A 22,356-nucleotide genomic window follows, 5' to 3' on the forward strand; every position below is an offset into this window, starting at 1 on the left:
AATAGATGACGTTTCCATGCCAGTTGTATGCCAGCTGCTGTTGAATTCTGTGGGACTCTGGCAAGTACTTCTGGGTACTTGTGAGCATCCCTGCTTGGGCTTTGGTGAATTACAAGGAAGCTGCCGCTGCTCTACCTTTTTTGGCAGTTAATACCATGAAATCAAGGATGTGCTGTGCTAGTTATATTTTTTCTTACATACACGTTTTTTAAATGTTAAATATTCAACCCTTGAATATCGAGACAAATGGACATTCATGCACTAGCTAAAATCATCCCGTGTACCACTGATATACCCAGCACATTATGTAAAAACCATGCTGATTTGGCCTCCATGGGTATTTATTGAACCTGCCAACAGTACCTAAAGGGCCAGAAAGGAATTTTTTTCCTCCAATATTTACCATAATTTGTCAAAGATGGAATCTGTTAAAAGCTTTTATTTTTTTAATGTTTATTTTTTGAGAGACAGAATGCAAGCGGGGGAGGGGCAGAGAGAGAAAGAGACATAGAACCTGAAGCAGGCTCCAGGCTCTGTGCTGTCAGCACAGAGCCTGACGTGGGGCCCGAACCCACAAACCTCAAGATCATGACCTGAGCAGTGTGCTCAACCAACTGAGCCACCCAGGCGCCCCTGTTAAATAAAAGCTTCTGTTCTCTAACCCTTACCCCCATGCAAATTAGCATGTTTTCCATTTTTCTTAAGAGCCCAGGAGCTTTTCATTATTGGACCACAGCCTTAATTTTCTGAAGTTTCAGAGGCCATTTCAAGATACATCTAAAATGAAAAGCTAAAAAGCCAAAAGGATCTTTTCTTGTCATTGTGGAGGTGTTGTTACTAATTATCTAGATTTTTAAAGAGAAGGAATGATTTTTTTAAGGAAACATACATCCAGATTAGTGCTTATTTGCCAGCCAGACTAGGGTATAAGTGAATTACGCATAATTCCTACTTGTTTGGAATTTAGAATCCAGCAGGAAAGACAGTGAACCAGTGGCAACAAATTACTCTTTAAATAATTTAAAATAATTGTCTCAGTTTTCACCACAGATTTTAAAGAAGCATCATGAGAATTGTTCGTGGGCATAAAAAGTCTCAAAGTTTGGGGATAAAGAAAACACCAAGAGTCAACTCAACATTTGGGAGTTGAGTTTGGGAGGATGTATTTGTGGATAATAGGTAATATTTATTGAGTGCTACTGTATGCTAGGCTCTTGTTCTGAATAGAAGTGTTTTTTTTCTTTTTTCATTGATTTGATTCACCAAAGCTATGAAGAGGCCCCACCATCTACATTCTATTGCTGAGGAAATCTGTTCGGACAGTTGCCTCAGGTCATGGTGGTGGAACTGGAAATTGAACTTGGACATGTGGTTTTTAAAATGCGTGGTTCTAGGGCGCCTGGGTGGCTCTCAGTTGGTTAAGTGTCTGACTCTTGACTTCGACTCAGATCATGATCTCCTGGCTCCTGAGTTCAAGCCCCACATCAGGCTCTGTGCTTGCTTGCAGCACAGAGCCTGCTTAGGATTCTGTTTCCCTCTCTGCCCCTCCCCTGCTTGCTGTCTCCCTCTCAAAATAAAAATAAACTTAAAAAAAAATAAAATGTGTGGTTCTAACTCCTACTTTATACTGCCTCACTTGGAAAAAAATAATATGCTTTGTAGTGTTGTAGCAACACGAAAGGAAATACTCAGTTGATACGTTGATACCCTGAGGAGATGTTTGTCGCATAGAGGCTGCGCTTTACTAAGTTCTCTTAACAAAACTGCTGTGAATGAAATAAAGGATGGTCGAACTGGGAGAGAGATGACTGGCTCAGAAAGCTGATCGAAAAAGCGTTGCTGTACTGGGATTGAAGATGACAACTCAGTGTTTATAAATCAGTTGTTTTGATCTTGCTGGAATTCAGCAAACCTTGGGTCTACAGCTCCTATCTTCTTAGTCACTTTTTGTGGTAATGATTAGAGCTACAGAAGAAGGCTATTCTTTGCTTCCCTAAGTTTACCTTAAATATATGTTCATTACTAGGACAGTAAGCCATTGGTTTGATTGCTGCCTGATGCCAGCTTCCATGAAAACAGCTATTAGGAGAAAGCAAACATTTGCATTCTTAGCTCTGTAGAAAGTTCTAATAGTTTCAAACACATTGTATTATTGGTAGAGTTTCCCTTTTACTCACTGCAGAGATTATCCAAACACTTGTCATCATTGGGGCAGGCACTGCAGGTGGACCCTTCTCTGTATGGCCAACTTCTGTATTGTCTATAAAGTAGAAAAAAAGCTGTCCATTAGGAGAGGTGGGTTTTTGTTGTTGTTGCAATGAAATTTGCTACTCATCTTTTCTGCAGGATGGAAGTCCACAGATTCAGAGGGTTGGTGAGGGAAGCGGAAATAGAAGCCTGTTCATATTTGCAGAGTTCCCTCCATGGGACTATGTCTGTGAACCTGTGTCTTCACCTACATCATTTCATTTAATTATTATGACAGTTCTGGAAGTTTTCTTTATTTGACACGTAAGGAAACTAAAGCTCTAAGAAATTAACAAAAATTACAGCGTACACATATCCGAGTCACAATAAAACCTAGATTTGTCTGACTCTAGGGCAACACTCCCTCTACTTACTATCTGGCCTGTATACACCACCATCCAAAACACTGTCCATCCTAAGGTATCATGACCCACATTTGCTCTTCTCAGTTTAGCAAGCCTCCATAGTTTGTGATAGAACAATATGTGCTTCCCTATTAAGTATTAAATAAGACCTAGCAAGAAGTTTAATAATCAGTAACTTTAATAACATTAAAACCATATTTTGAGTTATCTGCTGCGAGTAGAATGTGATATGAAAATATCTGATATTTACAAAGATAGAAGTAGTACTAACAAAGTCACACACACTGCTGATACGACTGAAGTGTTGTCTTCATGCATAATGAAATGTTTTTTTTAATGTTTATTGTTTTCTATTTTTGAGAGCGAGAGACAGAGAGACAGCATGAACAGGGGAGGGGGAGGGAGAGAGGGAGACACAGAATTTGAAGCAGGCTCCAGGCTCACAGCTGTCAGCACAGAGCCCGATGCAGGGCCTGAACCCACAACCTGTGAGATCATGACCTAAGCTGAAGTTGGACACTTAACTGACTGAGCCACCCAGGCACCCCAAAATAGTTTCAGTAGAGGTTAGTGAAAATAAAGATGTAACTTTTCTAATCCAAGTTCATGGACTCAACTCCCCTCCCCTAATACTTTAGAAACTTTTTTTAGAAACACCTTTAAGAAACTTTGGTTAAGAACCAAAGTTAAGGACACATTACTTTCATTAACACCTCCTTTCCAACCCAAAATATGTGTTCTAATCTTATTTGGCTCCAAATTAATTTAGGTTGTTTTAGAAACTCTGTTTATCCTCATGCTTGCTTTACACTGTGGGAAACAGTCAAAGGAATATAGTGATTCTGATAATAATTGCCCAAAGTGCACATTAATCTGGGGATATTTTCATTGTTCAAAAGCACCATACTCTTTGAGAGGGCAAGTTCTAGAATAAAATCATTTATGCCATTTCATTCTTTGTTGAATTGTGAAAATTATAAAGAGGGAGAAATTACTACTTCAAAAACTGGCTAAAAACAAAAAGCAGTTATGAATTCTAGGGAAATGGCACAATTCATCCTGAGAGAAACATGCTACTAGAAAGGTCTGGGTTTGTCTGGATAGGAACAACTGACACAAAGGGCCCTGATGTATTCTGTCCATAAAGAAGCAGGAAGTTTTAGTGTTTCCCCTGGCAGCTTGAGGGAGAAAGTGTTGGGGCCCTGGGACTGAGGAAAAGACTTTTTTTTTTTTTTTTGAGTAATCTCTTTGGCCAACATGGGACCCGAACTCAGGACCCTGGGTCACATGCTGTACTGACTGAGCAGCCAGGCCCCCTGAGAGAAGATCTTTAAAGAAAAAGATAAATATGAGTAAGGGTTCTCAAAGGGTATATTCGTACCCTGTAGATACTAGATAGTCAAGGTTGTCATTTCCTCTTCTGTGCTGTAATCCTTCCTCCCACTAATCACAAGATAGCCTTGCTCAGAGGGCCCCAGGGGCTTGAAGAGAGAGATGTGTATGTGAAAACTGCAGATCAGAATGACCCGTAGCAGCTAGGAGGAGGGGCCAAAACCGGTCTGGGCAATGAATGACTCCAGAGATTGAGTTACAGGTGACTGGAGAATTAAGCACCCTGCACCCCACTCTTAGGAAATCTCAGAAGTATGGAGAGGATACTGGACTTCCTAGAATTATGTGGGCTAATTATGTGACTTTTTGTACATGGAAGGAGGAAAACAAGCTGAGAAGGCAGAAGATAATGAGGACATCCCTAACTGGTCTCTGTGCTCCTCCCTTATGCCCTCCAATCCATTTCCCACATGTCATTCAGAGTGATCTCCAAATGTAAGGCAGGTCTTGTCACTCCCTTGCTGAAAATACTTGGATGATTCCTCTTGGGATGTGAATAAAGTTAAATTTTACCATGGCCTACACTGCCTTGCAAAGGCTGAACTGCCTCCTTCCCCGTTTCATCTGATTCAGTGATGCAAGCACCCTGACCTGTTTTTGCATCCTTGCCACAGAAGCTTTTCAGGTGTTTTCTGCAGCAGACATCTGTTCCTGAAGTTCTTCACGAGTCTGGTTCCTTTCTAATCTTCATGCCTGTGCTTAAATACATCATTTTATCCAGCCAAGGGTCCTGCCAATTGATAGTGTTGATTACAGTATCATATTGTATTTCCTTCATTACTCCTATCATAATGCAGTTTATTGTCTATCTGCCCCATAGATATTCCATAGAAATAGAAATTCCATAAAAGCAGGGACTGTGTCTGGCTGGTTTTCCTTTGCATCTCAGTAAACAAATATTTGTTGGATGATTGTATGAATCCACTTATTTGTATGAATAAATGAATGTTAACTCTATAGAAGCATTAAAACTGGTTATAAGCTTTACAACTTCTTGTTTATAACACTAAAAGGCAAATAAAGTCAGGCTAAACCAGGAGAATTTTCATTTGTGCCTTTTTATTATAACAACAATAGTAACTATGAATACTTCTCTAATAATCTCAAATAATGTCATACCATTGCCAGGTATTAGATATAGTTGGTGTTTTACATAACTTTCTTGTTTAATTTTCATAGCTACTTGATAAGTAGCTGGTGCTATTATTATCCCAATTTTTTACAGAGGAAACAGATTCAGAGAGGTTAAGTAACTCGTCCAAGGTCAAGTGAACCAAGGTGGTGGGTTCTCAAGACCCTGTATCGTAACCATTAAGCTATATACATGTCATGAAGAGTCACCATTGATTGATTTAATGGCTTTGGCTAGTTTTTCCTAGGTTTTCCTTGTTTTCTGAGTTAGGGATTTTAGGTCAAAGCTATTCTCTTCTGAATGACACCTGCTTTTAATCCTTTTACCCCACCTACACTCAATCAGACTCTCCAACGTTTCTTCAGAACATTACTTCAGGGAAAGAAAGAGAGGCTTCCTCTAACAAATCTTCTGGAATCCCAAAGATTGGTAAAATCCAAACATAATTCTAGGGCAACAAATTAAAGAAAAAGATTGGTGTATATATGGCAAAGAGTTAAAGCTTTAAAATATAAACAACTACCATAAATCATTAAGAAAATCACGCTGGTAGAAAAATGAGCAGACCATATGGTTCACAAAAGAAGGAATGTAAATAGGCAATCAGGTGAAAATTTATAATCACCAGTGGTCAAAGAGATGCAAAAGAAACATAAAATAACAGTTTCTCTCAAATTAGAAAATACTAAAAAATTATAATATCCAGTACTAATGAAGAAGTATAAATTGATATAATAATAGTGTAGAATAATTTGGCCATAAGCACTTTTAAAAACATAAAGATGTTCAAACCTTTTACTTAGTATACTATTTCTAGAAATTGTAGGGAAATAGATGTGACTGAAGACTTACATTCACGGTTGTTCATCTAATATTAAAAGAAAATGCAGAGAACAATCTAACTTCTTCAATAGGATGAGCTGTCATGTGACCATCTAAAGCACAGACTCAGAAGCCAGACAGCCCAGGTCACAGTCCAGTAACATAGACACTATGTCCAGTCCACAGACACTATGACATAGTGTCACCAACTGTGGAACCCTGGTAGACTACTCACTCCGTCAGCGCCTCAGTTTTCTTCTCTGCCAAACAGGGGTGGTAACAGGACCCATCTCAAGACTTTTCATGAAGATTAAGTTAATATGTATGAAGCACTTAGAAAAGTGCTTAACATATGGTAAATATTTTATCAGTATTACTCTCATTTTTTTTTTATGGTGAAAAAATTTATATTTAACCAGCTGGATTCAGTTTACACGATCGCAATTTTGTTGGGAACATCCAAAGCATCCTGGTCAGGAGCCAGTCAAACATATATGCCTTCTCTCCATTGGGCCTGATCAGGATGTTGACCTTGGCCATGTCAATGTCATAGAGCTTCTTCACAGCCTGTCTGATCTGATGCTTGGTGGCACCACAATGAACACAAGTGTTTTGTCTTCTACTTTCTTCATGGTCGACTCGGTAGTTAGGGGAACTTGATGATGACATAGTGGTCAAGCTTGTTTCTCCCGGGAGCACTCGTTCAAAGATACTTGGGCTGCATTCAGAGACTCAGTGTCTTGGGCCATTGGAAGGTAGCTGACATGTAGATCTTTTTTTAAGTGCTGTGAATGTCTTTCAGCACCACTTTCTTGGTCTTCAAAGCCTTTGCTTTGGCTTTGGGAGGGGCAGGGACTTCCTTCTTCACCTTTGGCATCATCTTCATGAAACAGTACTCTCATATTTTTATAATTATTGATATCACGTTTAAAATTTTAATGATGTGGAAAATGCTCACGGTATAATTTTAAGTAAAAAGTAGAAACTGTGCATTTCCAGTATGATATCCATTTTCTAAATAATGTGTATGATGCATAAGCATACATATAGAAGTTTAAAGAAAGGTGGGGGGAGGGGCGCCTGGGTGGCTTAGTCGGTTGAGCGTTGAGTGTCCGACTTTGGCTCAGGTCGTGATCAGGCAGTTCAAGAGTTCCAGCCCGAGTTGGGCTCTGTGCTGACAGCTCAGAGCCTGGAGCCTGCTTCGGACTCTGTGTCCCCCTCTCTCTGCCCCTTCCCCACTCATGCTTTGTCTCTATCTCTCAAAAATGAATAAATGGTAAGAAAAAAAAAAAAGAAAGAAAGAAAAGAAAAGAAAGGTGGTAGGTGGCATATCATGGGTCTACTCTGTTTTCCAAAGGGAGAAAAATTGTATCCGTTTCAAAAACAAAACTTTCAGAAGTAAATGAAATAAATTACATAAATTGAGAAATTTAATTCTCAATTTATTTTTGCTTTGAAAATTCTGTAAAACATGCCAAGTTTTTAATAAACCAATAGAGTAACATCAGTCCTCCTATTCCGTGGTATTATTACCATTTCCAATTAATCTATGTCCCTGCAAACATTTTAGTGTTGCCACTCTAAACATATATGTTGCGTGTGTATTTATATAGCATTTGTAAGGGGTGCACACAGACACACAAACACACATGTATATATTTTTTTTTAAATGTACCAGATGTTAATGGAGTAGATCTCTGGGTTAGAGGAATTAAGGGGATATTAATTTTCTTTTTTACCCTTTATTATCCTAATTTTCTGTAATGAAGATTAATACTTCTAAAAAAGATTTAAGAAGTTTTTCTTAGAAGAATCGATTTGGGTACTTACCCTGGTCCGTAGTTGCATATGAAAAGCGCGCCGTGGGAAATACTGGTGCCATGAACGCTGGGACAATACTGTACTGCACAGCCCACTTTGTAACTAGCCGCCCAAACAACCTGAAATAAAGATTTGTAGCGAGAGAGAGACAATAAAGTGAACATTGGAGTATGATTAGGACTTCATAAATGTGGTGAGGTGTGTTCACTCTTGTTTAGGTGGAGCAGTTATTACCAGGGGACTCCTAGGTGCTGAGACTCCGTTAGAAACAAGACTTGTAATTATTATTGGGGTGTGAGTGTGTGAAATAAACATATAAATGATACTAAGATCATTTTGGCATTTGAAATAAAATAAAATAGAGAGTGCTGGGGTGAGGGGCCCATCCTGAGAGCCCAGAGAAGGGGTGCTGGAGGAGGCCTTGGAGCTGAGGCCTGCAGGGGGCAGCGCTGGGGATGACCTCGCAGGAGACCGCAACGTGGGAGGAAGAGCCTTCCGTGTGGAGACAGCAGTGGCACAGAGGCCCTGAGGTGGGACGGCGCGGTGGTGACAGTGGCAGAAAGAAGCAGGCAGAGCTGGGATCCAGTGAGTGGGGAAAGTCATTGGTATTGAGGAAGGAGGCAGAGGGGCAGGTCGTGGGGAATCTCGTAGGCAAGTGAGCACAGGCTCCTTTTTGTGTCAGAAAGATAGCTTGGTTGTCATAAAGTAAATGGACTGAGAAGAGCAAGGGAAGAAAGAGGGAGGGCATTTGGGAGGCTGTTCCAGGGGTGCAAGCAAGAGAAGACGGTGACCCACACTTGGGTGGCGGTCGCGGGTTCCTGGGAATCCGTCAAGTTCATGCTTTAGCTCTAGGTACAGCTGAAAGGATTTGCTTTTGCCTTGAGTGTGAGGTGAGAGGGAACATTTGGGGCCTGAGTAACATTTACTGAGATGGGGGAAGGGAAGGAGCAGGGTGGGTGGGAGTATGGACAGGGCTTCCGTTCAAGTCCCATTCCCTTTGACACGCCTAATTAAATGTCCAAGTGCAGAGTGACTGTGCTGCTGAATGTGACCGTCTCTAGATTATTATCTAGATCAAGGCTAGATGGAAAAAGGGTGGTGAGTGGCACAGGAGGAAAACCAAGAACAGAGCCAGCTTCTTCAGGGAGAGGGGCCCCACAGTGGGAAGACTCCATACTTGATTTAGTTCAACACTGTCACCTATTTTCCCACATTTAGTGGCATTTTCCCCCTGACTTTTGAACAAGGGACTTTACATTTTCATTTTGCACTAGGCCCCACAAATTACATAGCTCGTCTTAACCAAGAGTGTTTGGTGTCAATGGAGCCTAAAGAAAGAAGCTGTTTAAAGAGCTAGTATCTAGACACTAGAGATAAGCCAGCAATTAAATGCACTCCTTTGGGTGCCGAGGTGGCTCAGTCAGTTGAGCATCCAACTCTTGATTTTGGCTCAGGTCATGATCTCACGGTTTGTGGGATTGAGCCCCACGTCGAGCTCTGCACTGATGCAAGCCTGCTTGGGGGTCTCTCCTCCTCACTCTCTTCCCTGCCCCCAACCCAAATAAATATATATATATATATATATATATATATATATATTTTTTTTTTTTTTTTTTTTTTTTTTAAACACCTTTCCCTTTCTATAGCCCTTTAGAGCTCCCCTCTACTTGCTAGATGGGATGCTACTTGATTCATGGATTAGTTCATAAAACCAATTAGATCTTTAAAATTTACTTGGTTGAACTTTTGTTATTTGACACATCCATCACCATATAGTTACAAATTTTTTTTCTTGTGATGAGAACTTTTAAGATTTACTCTCTTAGGAATTCTCAAATATACAATATGATGTTAACTATAGTTGACATGCTGTACTTTACATCCCCAGGACTTAGTTATTTTATAACTGTAAGTTTGAGCGTTTGACCACATTTACTCATTTTGTCTCCCCACCCCATCCCAACAACCACTAGTCTTTTCTCTCTTTCTAAGAGTTTGTTTCTTGTTTAGATTCCACATATATGTGAGACCATATGGTATTTGCCTTTCTTGGCCTGACTTACTTCACTAGCATAATACCCTCTAGGTCCATCCATGTTGTTGCAAATGCCAGAATTTCTTCTTCAGGAAAATGTATTACATATATAGGAATATTACTTAGCCCTAAAAAAGAACAAAATCTATATTTTAACAAGTTCCTCAGGTGATTATTATGCATGCTAATTGGGTGCAATGTTGTCTGTATTCCTTTTACTATCACCACTATCAATCATTTTATATTTATTTTTTATCCTTTGGTCTTTGAGCACTTTCTCCAAGTATTCTATATCTTTGGGCTTCCCACACACACACCTTTAATGCTGTTTCTTTTGTCTTACTGTCTTTTACTTTTCTTTTCCAGTCTCTTTTTTTCCAAGGGCATGCAATGTTAGTTACCATTTTGTTTTCATGGTTTTCTCCTTTAAAGTCAAGTTGTAATTAACACAATAAAATCCATCCTCTTTAGGTGTACAGTTCCATGAATTTTGATAAAAACATAGTTGTGTAGCCACCGCCATATTCAAGACCTAGAATATTTCCATCACCCCAGAAAGTTCCCTTGTGTTCCTTTGTGGTTGGCTCCTACCCCCACCCCCTGACAATCACTAATCTGTTCTCTGTCTCTCTACTTTTGCTTTTTCCCAGAATTTTATATAAATGGGGTCAGTTTAAAAGTTTTTTTTCACTCTGGCATCTTTCACTGAGCATAAGTATTTGAGACCCATTCATACTGTTGGGTTCACTTCTTGATTGCATGGATGTCCCACAGCTTAGTTATCCATTCAAGTTGGTCTCTTGTTAAAAGCTTTATGGACATTGACAGGGCGCTTGAGTGGCTCAGCTAAGCATATGACTTCAGCTCAGGTCATGATCTCACAGTTCATGGGTTCAAGCCCCACATCGGCTCTGTGCTGACAGCTCAGGGCCTGGACCCTGCTTCAGATTCTGTGTCTCCCTCTCTCTGCCCTTCTTCCACTTGCACTCTGCCTCTCTCTCAAAAATAAACATTAAAAAAAACAAAAACAAAAAAGAATCGGACTTCGGCTCAGGTCATGATCTTGTGGTCTGTGAGTTGGAGCCCCGCGATGGGCTCTGTGCTGACAGCTCACAGCCTGGAGCCTGCTTTGGATTCTGTGTCTCCCTCTCTCTCTGTCCCTCCCGGCTTGCACTCTGTCTCTGTCTCTCAAATGAAAAAACAAACACAAAAAAACGTTAAAAAAAATTTTTTTAAAGTCTGTATGGACACTCAGATTCTGGGTTCAACTTGTGGGCTCTGGGGCCACAAAGACTGAGTTCATATTCCAGCTTGGCCACTCACTGTGCGACCTTGCCCTTCGCTTCCTCGACTATTTAGCGAGGATAACGCTCTCAACTCTAAGGCTTATTTTGACATTTTAAATGGGATAGTAAGAAAGTGCTTAGAACAGCTGCTGGCACATGGCAAGCAGTCAGCAAATGTTCATGTTTTATTCTCTACTAATTTTCTTGTTTTAAAATCTTTGAAAACTCTCGTTTCAGGCAGATTCCTATTGTGTGCTTTCATTTCTTCTAATATGGTAAAAAAAAAATAAACCTAATTATAAAAAAATAATGAGAACTGCTGATTATTGGGAATTTACTTGCTGCCAAGGTAATGTTAAGCACTTTACGTGCAACATCATGTTTAACACATCACTAAAGAAGTATTGCCTCTATTTTTATTGGACCACAAAGTACTATGAGGGCAGTCCATGCCCTGAGCAAGATGCTGTTTTCCCTTCTAGCAGAAGCAGGGAAATCTTGCTTTTCTTTTTTTTTTTTTTTTTAATTTTTTTTTCAACGTTTATTTTTATTTTTGGGACAGAGAGAGACAGAGCATGAACGGGGGAGGGGCAGAGAGAGAGGGAGACACAGAATCGGAAACAGGCTCCAGGCTCTGAGCCATCAGCCCAGAGCCCGACGCGGGGCTCGAACTCACGGACCGCGAGATCGTGACCTGGCTGAAGTCGGACGCTTAACCGACTGCGCCACCCAGGCGCCCCGAAATCCTGCTTTTCTAACAAAAGCCTAACAAAAACGGCACATCTGGGGAACCTACTAGGGGTAGGTATGTCTCTCCTTTGGAGTTAACACCCCCTTCCCACCATCTTTCAAGTCTCAGTATGAGTCCATCCGACTCATTATCAGGCACTATTATCAGAAGTATGGTAACGCTGCAACATATATAAAACCAGGTAGAGAAACTGAAACGTCCCACTTTATTAGTCTGTAACAGTGTAAAAATAAGCGGCTAGCAGTTCGTGGGGGAGGTGGGGATAAAACCAAAAATGCGATCAATGGTGCCATCTAGTGGGCATTCTCAGCATTATCACACCTAAACTGCTGCCCCGCCCATACACTTAAATCGAACCATTCTGTTACCAAATGTTATAAAGGTGAGCTGCCAGCAATAAAATATCTAATCTCCGATATTAATATACCAAAATTCTTAGTGCACATCTATCTCTAGTGAACACAAAGCTAAAGTGTGGACCTCATGTGTCAAGAAATATCACATCTTTAGGAGATAATGATTGGATCTAAATCTATTATCTTTACTCTGTACAACCACCCCTCACCAGCCAAAGTCTGAAAATAGCTTGTTTTTATTAATAGAAGATGAGGATAAGTGGGCTATTATAATAGCCACTTGAGGTAATTTCTAGCAAGAATTTACAATGGCAACTGAGTAGTCTTGAATCTCCCAGTAAGATTTCTTACAAGGATGAAAACATCAAATTTTAATGTAAAGGCATCTTTAACCAAGCTGTCAAAGTGTTCTTCCTATATAATTGGCAGAAAACCAGCTCATGGAGGAGATCTAACCTTTGTTTAATGCCTAAGTAGCAGCATTTTATTATAACTTACAGACATTCCATTACTTAATCCTTACAATATACCCGATATCTGGATCCCAGCTCTTCCTCTTATTAGTTTTGTGACACTGGGCAAACAAATCCTTCTTCTTCTTTTTTTTTTTTTTAACTAGGCAAAAAACCCCTTTATTTATTTATTTATTTTTCAACGTTTATTTATTTTTTGGGACAGAGAGAGACAGAGCATGAACGGGGAAGGGGCAGAGAGAGAGGGAGACACAGAACCGGAAACAGGCTCCAGGCTCTGAGCCATCAGCCCAGAGCCTGACGCGGGGCTCGAACTCATGGACCGCGAGATCGTGACCTGGCTGAAGTCGGACGCTTAACCGACTGCGCCACCCAGGCGCCCCAAAAACCTTTATTTTTAATGTTTATTTTTGAGACAGAGAGAGACAGAGCATCAACAGGGGAGGGTCAGAGAGAGACACACACACACACAGACTCTGAAGCAGCCAACAGGCTCTGAGCTGTCAGCACAGAGCCCGACACGGGGCTCGAACTTACAGACTGTGAGATCATGACCTGAGCTGAAGTCAGACGCCCAACTGACTGAGCCACCCAAGCACCCTGGCAAAAAAACTTTATTAACCTTGTTTCAAACTTTATTCTCAGGCCTCTTCAGCTTAATTAGCTGCAAAGAATGAATTGTGTATAAGCAAAAACTAAACAACGCTACGCTGTCCAAGGGGCTTTGGCTTAAAAATATTAGAGATCTAGATTTTATCAGATCCATGAACAGAATGCTAAAAAGCAGTCATAGTACAAAATAGCAGCTCCCAGTAACTTCTTCAAGCTCTGTCTTCAGAAGTTGACTCCGTTCAGTTTGCTTCCTTCTTGGAAGCTTCATCAAAATTCTCCACAAGATCTAGAACTTCATTCTCCTCCTCCTCTCCGGTAGCGAGTGGTGCTTTTCTGTCCAGGGACTGTGTGGGCAGAGCTTCAGCTGGTCTTCCCAAACTAGCCAGACTGCACCAAGTTGGTTTAAGATACTGGGCAGAATTTCTGTCAGCTGCTTGGTCTCAGTATGGCCTGGAATGTGAAAGTGTTTACTGCCCCAGATGCCTGAACTTTAGGCTCATGGAAGTGGATCGCCATTCCTTGGTTTGTGAACATATTCACTTCTTCAATACCGGAGATAGCATTCACCCCTAACTTCTTTAAGGAGAACTGAAGTTTTTTATCATCTGCTGTAGTGGTTCTATGAACCACCTTCTTCTCTTTTTTTAATGTTTATTTATTTTTGAAGTGGGGGGAGAGGAGCAGAGAGAGGGAGACAGAGGATCCCGTGCAGGCTCTGTGCTGACAGCACAGAGCCCCAAGTGGGGCTCCACCTCATGAACTGAGATCATGACCTGAGCTGTAGACAGACTGAGCATTCGGGCACCCCAGAATCACCTTCTTCTTTAGGTGGACAGTTCCTTTCCCACCAATGCATATTTATGCTTTTAGTTTGGCTTGTTTCTCCCGGTTCATGATAGTTTCTCTCATCTTGTTGGAGCAGAAATGGGACCATGCAGGGGGACTAGGGTTTGTTTTCAGGGGGTCTAAGGTGGACCAGCTGAGGTTAGGTCTACACAAGTGGGCACGTAAGATGTGGGAAGACAACTTCCTAACTTCTCTGAGCCTGTTGTCTCATCTATGGATGATAGTGGTTCTCTGACAGGTTTGTGATAAGATTTGAATGGTTTCTTTAACCACGGAGAGCTGAGTACCACACTCACTTAAAAGTGGTTGCTGCGGGGGTACCTAGGTGGCTCAGTTGGTTAAACCTCTGGTCGTGATCTCATGGTTTGTGGGTTCCAGCCTCCCATTTGGCTCTGTGCTGACAGCTTAGGCCCTGGAGCCTGCTTCGGATTCTGTGTCTCCCTCTCTTTCTGCCCCTCCCCTGCTTGCACTCTCTCAAAAATAAATAAACATTTTTTTAAAAAATGGTTGCTGTGGATGCATTATGTCAGACCCAGGGGGTCCCTGGACTTCCTCTCCAGGAAAAGGCTTGCTTTTCAGAATTGGGGGTAGAATGTAGTGGTCTCCTTGCGAGAGCAGATTAGGGATCACTCAGCTTGGGCTCTGATACCTGTATGTAAGGAAATGAATTTTCTCATATCTGAAATGTTAGCTCTCCTCTTTTTGTCCTATATTGAAAGGGAACATTTACAAATAAGCCCAGCTAATTTGGGGAGGGCCATCTCTGAAATCTCAGGTCTATGTGATGGATGTAAAATCAAGTTTCCTCCTCTTGTTTTGAGTCCCTGGAAGGATGGACATGGAGTGTCTTAACTGCATGGTTCAGGAGTCTGTGGCCAATATGACAGTCTTTAGATCTTTGCATATTTGTTGTGGTGAGCTACTAGCCATGCTTCTGAAGTACAAGGCTCATTTGTACACTCTGTCTACCTTGTACCCCTTTTCAGTTTTGCCTGGAGTTCTTCTCCTTTTCTTTTTCATTTGATAAGCTCTCCGTTAGTTTTCAAGAACCAAGTGATATGGCTCCTGCTGTGTAAATAACTCCTATGTCTCCATACCCCCCTTTGGCCAGATAAGTTGCTCTGCCCTCTTTGCTCACATAGCAACTTGTCAGTTTCTCCAAATTACACCAACAATGCATTGTATTACAGCCACTTACACATTGGTCTCTCCCCAAAGAAGGTCAATTCCTAAAGGTCAGGGGTCATTGCCATCTGTGTCCCTCATTCCTTGCACCACCCCCATTTCTCCTCACTTTTACTTCTTGGTGATGGTACTCCTCAATTAAGTGTTAGGACTGGGGCACCTGGGTGGCCCAGTTGGTTAAGCATCCCACTCTTGATTTTGGCTCAGGTCACCATCTCTTGATTCATGAGTAGAGCCCCACACAGGTCTCTGTGCTGACAGGAGAGACCCTGCTTGGGATTTTCTCTCCCCCCTCTCTCTGCCCCACACCCCCACTTGTGTGCTTTCTGTCTCAAAATAAATAAACATTAAAAAAATAAAGCGGTAGGACATAAGCTATTGTTCCAGGCTCTGTTTTGCAGGAATCTGCACTAAGACATATGATCAGTGAGTGCCTTACACAGTGCCTGGCATATGATAGAAGCTTAAACACTGACTGAATGAAAGTCCGTACCCTCAAACTGACAATTATTTTTGGAGACTTAAAACAGTGCAATGTTGGGGCGCCTGGGTGGCTCAGTCGGTTAAGTGTTCGACTCTTTATCTCAGCTCAGATCATGATCTCATGGTTTCATGGGTTTAAGCCCCCTATCAGGCTGTGCTGACAGTGTGGAGCCTGCTTGGAATTCTCTCTCTCTCTCCCCCTCCCCTGCTCATGCTGTCTCTCTCTCAAAATAGATAAATAAACTTAAAAAAAAATTTAAACAGTGCAATGGTTAATGGTACCAGTGTCGCTTGTGGGCAAACTGGATTTAGCTTTCTTGCCTTCTAGGACTTGTGGGATTCTGATGGAATCACTTTTCTCGTTAAAATTTTTTGTAAACATAAGCCAAGATTAATTGTTTATGGGATAAGTCTAGGGGAAACCTAACTCATATTTTCAAGAAAGGGACCAATATTGCTGGTGGTTTGATAGCTCATTCTTGCCTATAATAATCTAGAGATGAAAATTTCACTGAAATCCGCCCTTCCCCTCACATCATGATAGTAAATATCTGTGCCAAACTTGTTTCACCTGTAACAACACCAGCGCGATCAGAGGCTCTATGAGGCTGAGCTGCCCTGAGACATTTTCCAACAACATTTTGCTCTTTAAAAACATCTATTATTCCAAGTTAACTGCCTTGTTAGAAATGTTTGTACCCTCATACCTCACTTCAGCGAATTTTTGTATATAAGAAGCAGTCAGACATAGGTTCAGCACCCTTACTTATTGGCTTGACAAGGACTGCCAGGAAGAAAAGTAAATAAATGAAATGTGACCAGGATCAGGAGGCAGGATAGTAAGACAATAGACATGCTACCCTAGGGACTTGTTGACATCACGTTGCAAACATGCCTTAGGGTTAGGAAACCAAAACCAACCTGAGTTTAAAAAAAAAAAAAAAAAAATCTCAATGGGGGCAGAATAGCCACAGAATGGTTTACACAAGTTTACATGTTAGCCTCACCATTGTTTTTCTCTTCCTTGTGTGACCCATCACAGGCTCTCGGTTCATGTTTGAAGGAATAGGAGGCTATGGAATTGATGCTTCTGTCTGAGAGGCTTGTTTCTCCCAATTTTATAGACCCCAATCAACTGCCTCAAATTTTATAGAGGACGCATACCTGAAATCCATTCACTCATAAAGTCCTCTGATTGCTTACAAATGGAACAAAGTGCCCCAGGCAGGCAGCTGTTACCAAAATACTCAAAGTCTGTCCAGATTGGTGAGCCTCACCTTTTGCGTTTAAACACATAACTAACCTCTTCAAGCACCACCCCCTCTGCTATTGAAGTCTGCTCCATTTTTTTATTTTTTTAGGTAAGCTTGTAAGCTCTACTCTCTGACATGTACAGGCACACCAGCTTACTCTATATTTTCTTAACACCAGATTCCAGTTTTCTCTTTGCCTTTGAAGAGATAGTTTCAAGAGAATACGGAGTAGGCAGATACTTACCTGAGTGTAATGGCCACAGACTTTGGTGCATTTCTGAGTCCTGAAGTCGTAGTATTGAACTTCATCGTACCAGTTTGTGATGGCTGAAGATGCAGAAAACAGAGATAGAGACCCAGCCCAGATGTTTTCTCCCAGAGAGGAGAAATTTGGATGTAGCTTGTAGCTTGAATGCAGCTGAACGTTGTGTACAAACTGACAGTTTCTTGCCCATGTTTGTGCAACTCGCGCTAGTGCTGGGTCCCAAGTCTGCAAAAAGAAACGTTAAACAGTAAGAGGGTCGAGAATGAAAATTGGGTTTTGTAAAGATATTTCAACTACAATGAGGAAAAAGATTTGGAGAGGGATCAGTACAGACACTGGAAGATGAGGAACTGATGACCAGAGGGTTATGTGGCATCATACAGTTAATGAGAGAACAGAAAGCCCTCACCCATCACAGACAGGAATTAGACCTCTTGCTCAACCGCCAGGCACTGAAAGCTGTAAAGAGGCACCACTGAACCTACCCGGAATCAGGAAACGTTACAGGCCACCGCACCCCCTCCCTAATTAACCACGCCCAGTCCCTTTAAAGCCTTCTTGGCTAGGCAGAAACCGTGGAGCTGGCTTTTGGACCAGAGTCTGCCTTCTCATCAGGTGGCCGGCCTCCTGAGTAAAGCTTCTTTCAAAAAGAATGAACACTGTTACCAAAAAATGTAACTGGAATGAGCAAAGTGAGAATTTGAAGGGGGGAATGAGGCATTATAATGGCGATGACTGAATAGAGAAGGGTCCTCCCTGTACGTGTGGTCTCCCAGTGTTGAATAAGACCACTGGGAAACTTGATGATCTTGTTTTGTGGAATTTAGAATCTAAATGAGGGACACAGATCAGCATTTCACTGAGGGCCTGTTATGTGCAGAATACTTAAGGCTGTGTTTCACATGGTATATATAATTTAATAAACACAACAGCCCCTATCCTGAGGAGCTCAGAAAGATTAAAAACCAGCTCACAGCCACAGAGCCGGCATTCAAACCCATGCCTGACTGATTCAAAATCCTATCCTTTCCTGAGATGCCATGCTGCCTTCCAGAGAAAGTCAATATGCTCTGCCAGCAACAACAGAAAAGTAAACTTAGAGATAAACAAACAAAAAAAGCCCTCAAAAAATTAACAGGGAAGAAAGGGACAAAAAAAAAAAAAGTAACATTTTCTGACCAGAGGAAAGGAAGCATTTAAAAGGAGTAAAATGTACTTGCTGAGCTTGCTTAGAAAAGATGAGTCAACAGAGCTAAACCGGATTCGTTTTGATCACAGATTGTGAATTTACTGCACACGTTAATCACAATGGGAACAAAAAGGCATTTAGGATTAGCAAGGACTGACCTCTAAAATCAACACACGTTAGCTTACTTCTATCACGAATACTGATATTTTCCTTACCATGTATAGCATATCACTGGCTGTTGGATTCACTTCTGATCGGAACTTGTTATGAAATCGAACACAGTCTTTGATGAAATCTTCATTTTCGATACCTGGCAAACTAATTGCTGTGTTTTCATAGCTGGAAACTAAGGAAACCATCCAGGCTGTCATGGCAAGTGTGGCCCGCATGCTCGGTCTGTCTGGCATGGAGCCCTCGGAGGCTGGAAACCGGAGCCAGTGAAGGTTCTGAATGAGTGTGCCTCTCTCAGTTTGACAAAGCGTGGCTGATTTCAGCTTTGAGAAAATGGAAAGCAGAACTTGAGTTCATCACAAGTTTAAAGAAATGGGTTTCGCCATATATGGTTTGCCGCCACTTTTGTGCTCTTAACCCTGCCGTTTCAGTGGTTCTCAGTGACACAGCACCTATTACAACATAGATATTTACGAGGCTGCATCAGACTTTCTTTCGAGTTAGGGGGGATACTTTCAAAGGAAATTCTGGAATCTCCAGAAATAACAGTCTCAATTTTTATGGAGGTTCTGGTGGTTAAATAAAAACATATCTCTTACTCCCATAAATGTCTTGCAAAATGCTTTTCAAACTTGTTTAGAGTCATATCAGCACAGTGGTTGGAATATCTGGCTAACATCTTAACTTGACCTAGAATTCATTCACAGTGGTGTGTGTGTGTGTGTGTAACCATGGCAAAGTGAGGGCAGAGAGAGAGAATAGTAGAGAGAGCACTGGTCTCAATTTCAGATTTTAGTTTAAGTTCTGTTCCTCACTAGTTGCAGCTGCCTATTTACTGAATGAAGCAAATAAAACTTTTTCTAGCCCCTTAATCAGAGAGGATTTGGGAGGATCTAATGAACTAGCCAATATATTAACACATATTAAACGTCTGCACTGGGTATTCAGTTTAGTAATAGGAGATAAACACGCTGCCCTCAAGAAGCTGAGAGAAGCAGGAGCTGTGGGGTGGTGACAAGCCCAGGGACAGTTGAAGGTCTGGGTGGAGGGAAGCACCAGGGGCTGAGGACTTATGGAGGATGCTTACCCCATTCTGACACGGGTTGAAATGGCTTCCTACAACAGCAGTGAGGTCTTTGCTGAGCTGGAATCAGACTGGTGTTGAAGTGAAAAAAAAAAAAAAAATAAGGAAGTGAAGGGAATTGGAGAATAGGAACCATATATCTGCTGCAGGCAGGCTGGGTCCAAGGACCCAGAGGGTTCTTGGCTTGAGAAAGGTGGACATCAGATGTGGGCCAGCAGGAGGTGAAAGTAGAGTTTATTGAAGATATATATATATATATATATATATATATATATATATAGAGAGAGAGAGAGAGAGAGAGAGAGAGAGAGAGAGAGAGAGATTCGGACAGAGTATCCAGGAAAGGAAAAGAGCATGAGTCTCGCCTTTGCTTGGGGTCTGGGGTTTTTACTATCAATTATGGTCAGGTACATGTGTCCTCTTAGGCATCTAGGAACTGGTCAGAACCAGGACAGAGTCTGGGTGTCCTTCATAAGTCACTCATTCCCTGAAGTCATGGGTCTTGGCACCAAGGTGTTTGGAGTCAGTAGTCTTAGAGAATGTTTATGATGATCCTGCCTCATCTCTCCTTAGATTTATTGTGCTGGGAGACTCCAAACATATTATTATCTCTTTGTCCCTTACAAGGAAGACATATGTAGCCTGGATGGCTCAGTCTGTAGTGAATATGACTATTGATCTCAGGGTTGTGAGCTCAAGCCTCACGTTGGGCATAGAGCCTACTTTAAAAAAACAAAGGAGAACATAGGCTATTTGCATTACAAGGCATGTGTAGAGTAGAATGTGGGTGCAGGTCCTAGCAAGAATAGAAACTGGAAAAGAAGCAAAGGAAAAAAAATGGCTTTTTTTGTTTTTTTCCCCATGGGGTCTCTTCAGCTTCTCTGTCTCATACCCAGCTGTGAAGTTGGAAACAAAATAGAGAAAGAGCCACTGCACGTTGTCTCTCTCTACAGAGATGGTCTTCAAGTATGGCTGGTAGGAAACATGGTACCTGGTTCTCATGGAATTTAGAATCCAAATAGTGCTTTCACGACAGAGACAGCAGTAAGAGGCAGATCAGGGAGAACTTGCTGGCTTCTGCCAATGATTTGGATTTTATCACGAATCGAATGAGAAGTTATTGAAGGGTTTTTTTGTTTTTTTAGCTGTAGTTGGGGTGTGATCTGGTTTTAGAAACAATAGTGTTTTAGAAAACCAAGAGATGTGGAGAATGGAACAGGTTTGGGGGTGATTATTTTTGATGGAAGCTCTTAAAAGGAAACATTATAGAACTCTGAGGTGAATGTATTGCCCACCCCCGATAACCTCACAAAATACTCATAAATAATCTCAATTGTGTCCAGGCTGCCTAATTGGTACCAGCATTTCTTTCCATTATATTGACCTAAGACTTCTTGTCTAGGGCTCAGAGGTAACCTTTTGATCAAGGTAGTCAACAGTGAGACATTCCTGCAGCTTGAGGTGAGATGCAGGCCTGGGACTGCTTCCCACCTTCTTCTGACTCTCTGTGAGCTAGATTGTCTGAGTTTTGAACACCAGAACAAGAAAAATGCGACCTTGCAAACGAGGAAATTTAGTGACATTTTGTGATTGCTTGAGCAATCCCCATTGCACACATACAACTCCCAAGAATAAGCAATATTATCTTGGTATTGAAAAGAACTAATCAATTTTTTCTCTAATTTCTTGAAAATAACAAGCAAAAGGGAATGTCTGCCCTTAGAGACTCTTTTTACATTATTATGCCAGGCAAATTAGCTCTTCTGAGCTACAACCCTCAACACTTCTTAATTTCCACAAACAGAAAGGTCTCCACAACAAAAGCCCACAGAAGAGGGTTTGCTCAGAACAGGAACTTTTAGCAAGGAGCAAATGCAAGCCTCTGCTTCTTTTCAAGAAGGCTTACAACTTGGCTGAGTCTTTCCTGTTCTTAACCTGGTCTTTGCCATGGTGTCCTTGAAAAGTACGCATGTGTGTTAAGAAAGAAACTTGTTTTCAGTGTTAATCTCTCTGAATGGTGGCAGTTTAGATTTTTTCTTTACTTCCCTCCTCTTCTTTATTGTGGAATTTTTTTTTTACAGTAAGCATATAGTAATCGGAAAAAAAACACCCTAGAACTATTTTTATTTTGGAGAACCATGGGATCTTTATAATCGTACACAAATTAACTCATATACACTGCTGATAAAGGCTTGCATAGATAAAATGCTAAAGGATTATCGAGTATCCCAGTACTTTTTGTTTGAAGAGGCCTCAAACAAATAGAAGTTGAGGAGGGTAACCAGTCATTGTTCACGATGTCATGAGGAGGACACTAAGGTGTAGATCATTCACAGGGCTATGAAAAAGACAAAAAAGATTAATAAGCGGAGAGCTGCAATAATCCAAATAAATTGAGATCATGGAACCAGTTGGTTGGATTTAACCATTTCACATTGTCAGATAACTCCTGTTCAACTTGTATCTGTGTTTCCTCTTGAATATCTAATGGTTTTGATGCAGCTGGGAAGACAGAGCATTAATCTCAGATTGTAAATTGGGGGAAGAAGCTCCTTGCAGGTGTTTTTTCACTAACTCCCAGGAGTGAG

The 22,356-nt window shown here is 41.3% G+C and overlaps 1 protein-coding gene and 2 pseudogenes across 2 annotated transcripts in view; all 3 read right to left on the reverse strand.

The window, feature by feature from the left end:
* The window catches only part of GLIPR1 (GLI pathogenesis related 1), a 30,087-nt gene that overhangs the window by 1,009 nt on the left and 6,722 nt on the right, over nt 1-22,356 (reverse strand). The window contains exons 3-6 of the mRNA XM_025927038.2: nt 18,729-19,007; nt 17,304-17,549; nt 7,789-7,898; nt 2,178-2,260 (exon numbers count right to left, since the gene is read on the reverse strand). Coding sequence (XP_025782823.1) covers nt 2,178-2,260; nt 7,789-7,898; nt 17,304-17,549; nt 18,729-18,920 — 631 coding nt within the window. The 5' untranslated portion in view covers nt 18,921-19,007. The remainder of the gene's footprint in view (nt 1-2,177; nt 2,261-7,788; nt 7,899-17,303; nt 17,550-18,728; nt 19,008-22,356) is intronic.
* On the reverse strand, nt 2,178-7,242 carry LOC147579035 (large ribosomal subunit protein uL23 pseudogene; annotated as a pseudogene). Its single transcript, XR_015253483.1, has 2 exons — nt 4,596-7,242; nt 2,178-2,260 (listed from the first exon to the last, which is right to left on the reverse strand). The product of XR_015253483.1 is annotated as a large ribosomal subunit protein uL23 pseudogene (transcript).
* Nucleotides 12,924-17,295, reverse strand: LOC112863929 (transcription factor BTF3-like; annotated as a pseudogene).

This window comes from Puma concolor, chromosome B4 (assembly GCF_028749965.1).
Source record: "Puma concolor isolate L17-30 chromosome B4, mPumCon1.1.hap2, whole genome shotgun sequence".
NCBI lineage: Eukaryota > Metazoa > Chordata > Mammalia > Carnivora > Felidae > Puma > Puma concolor.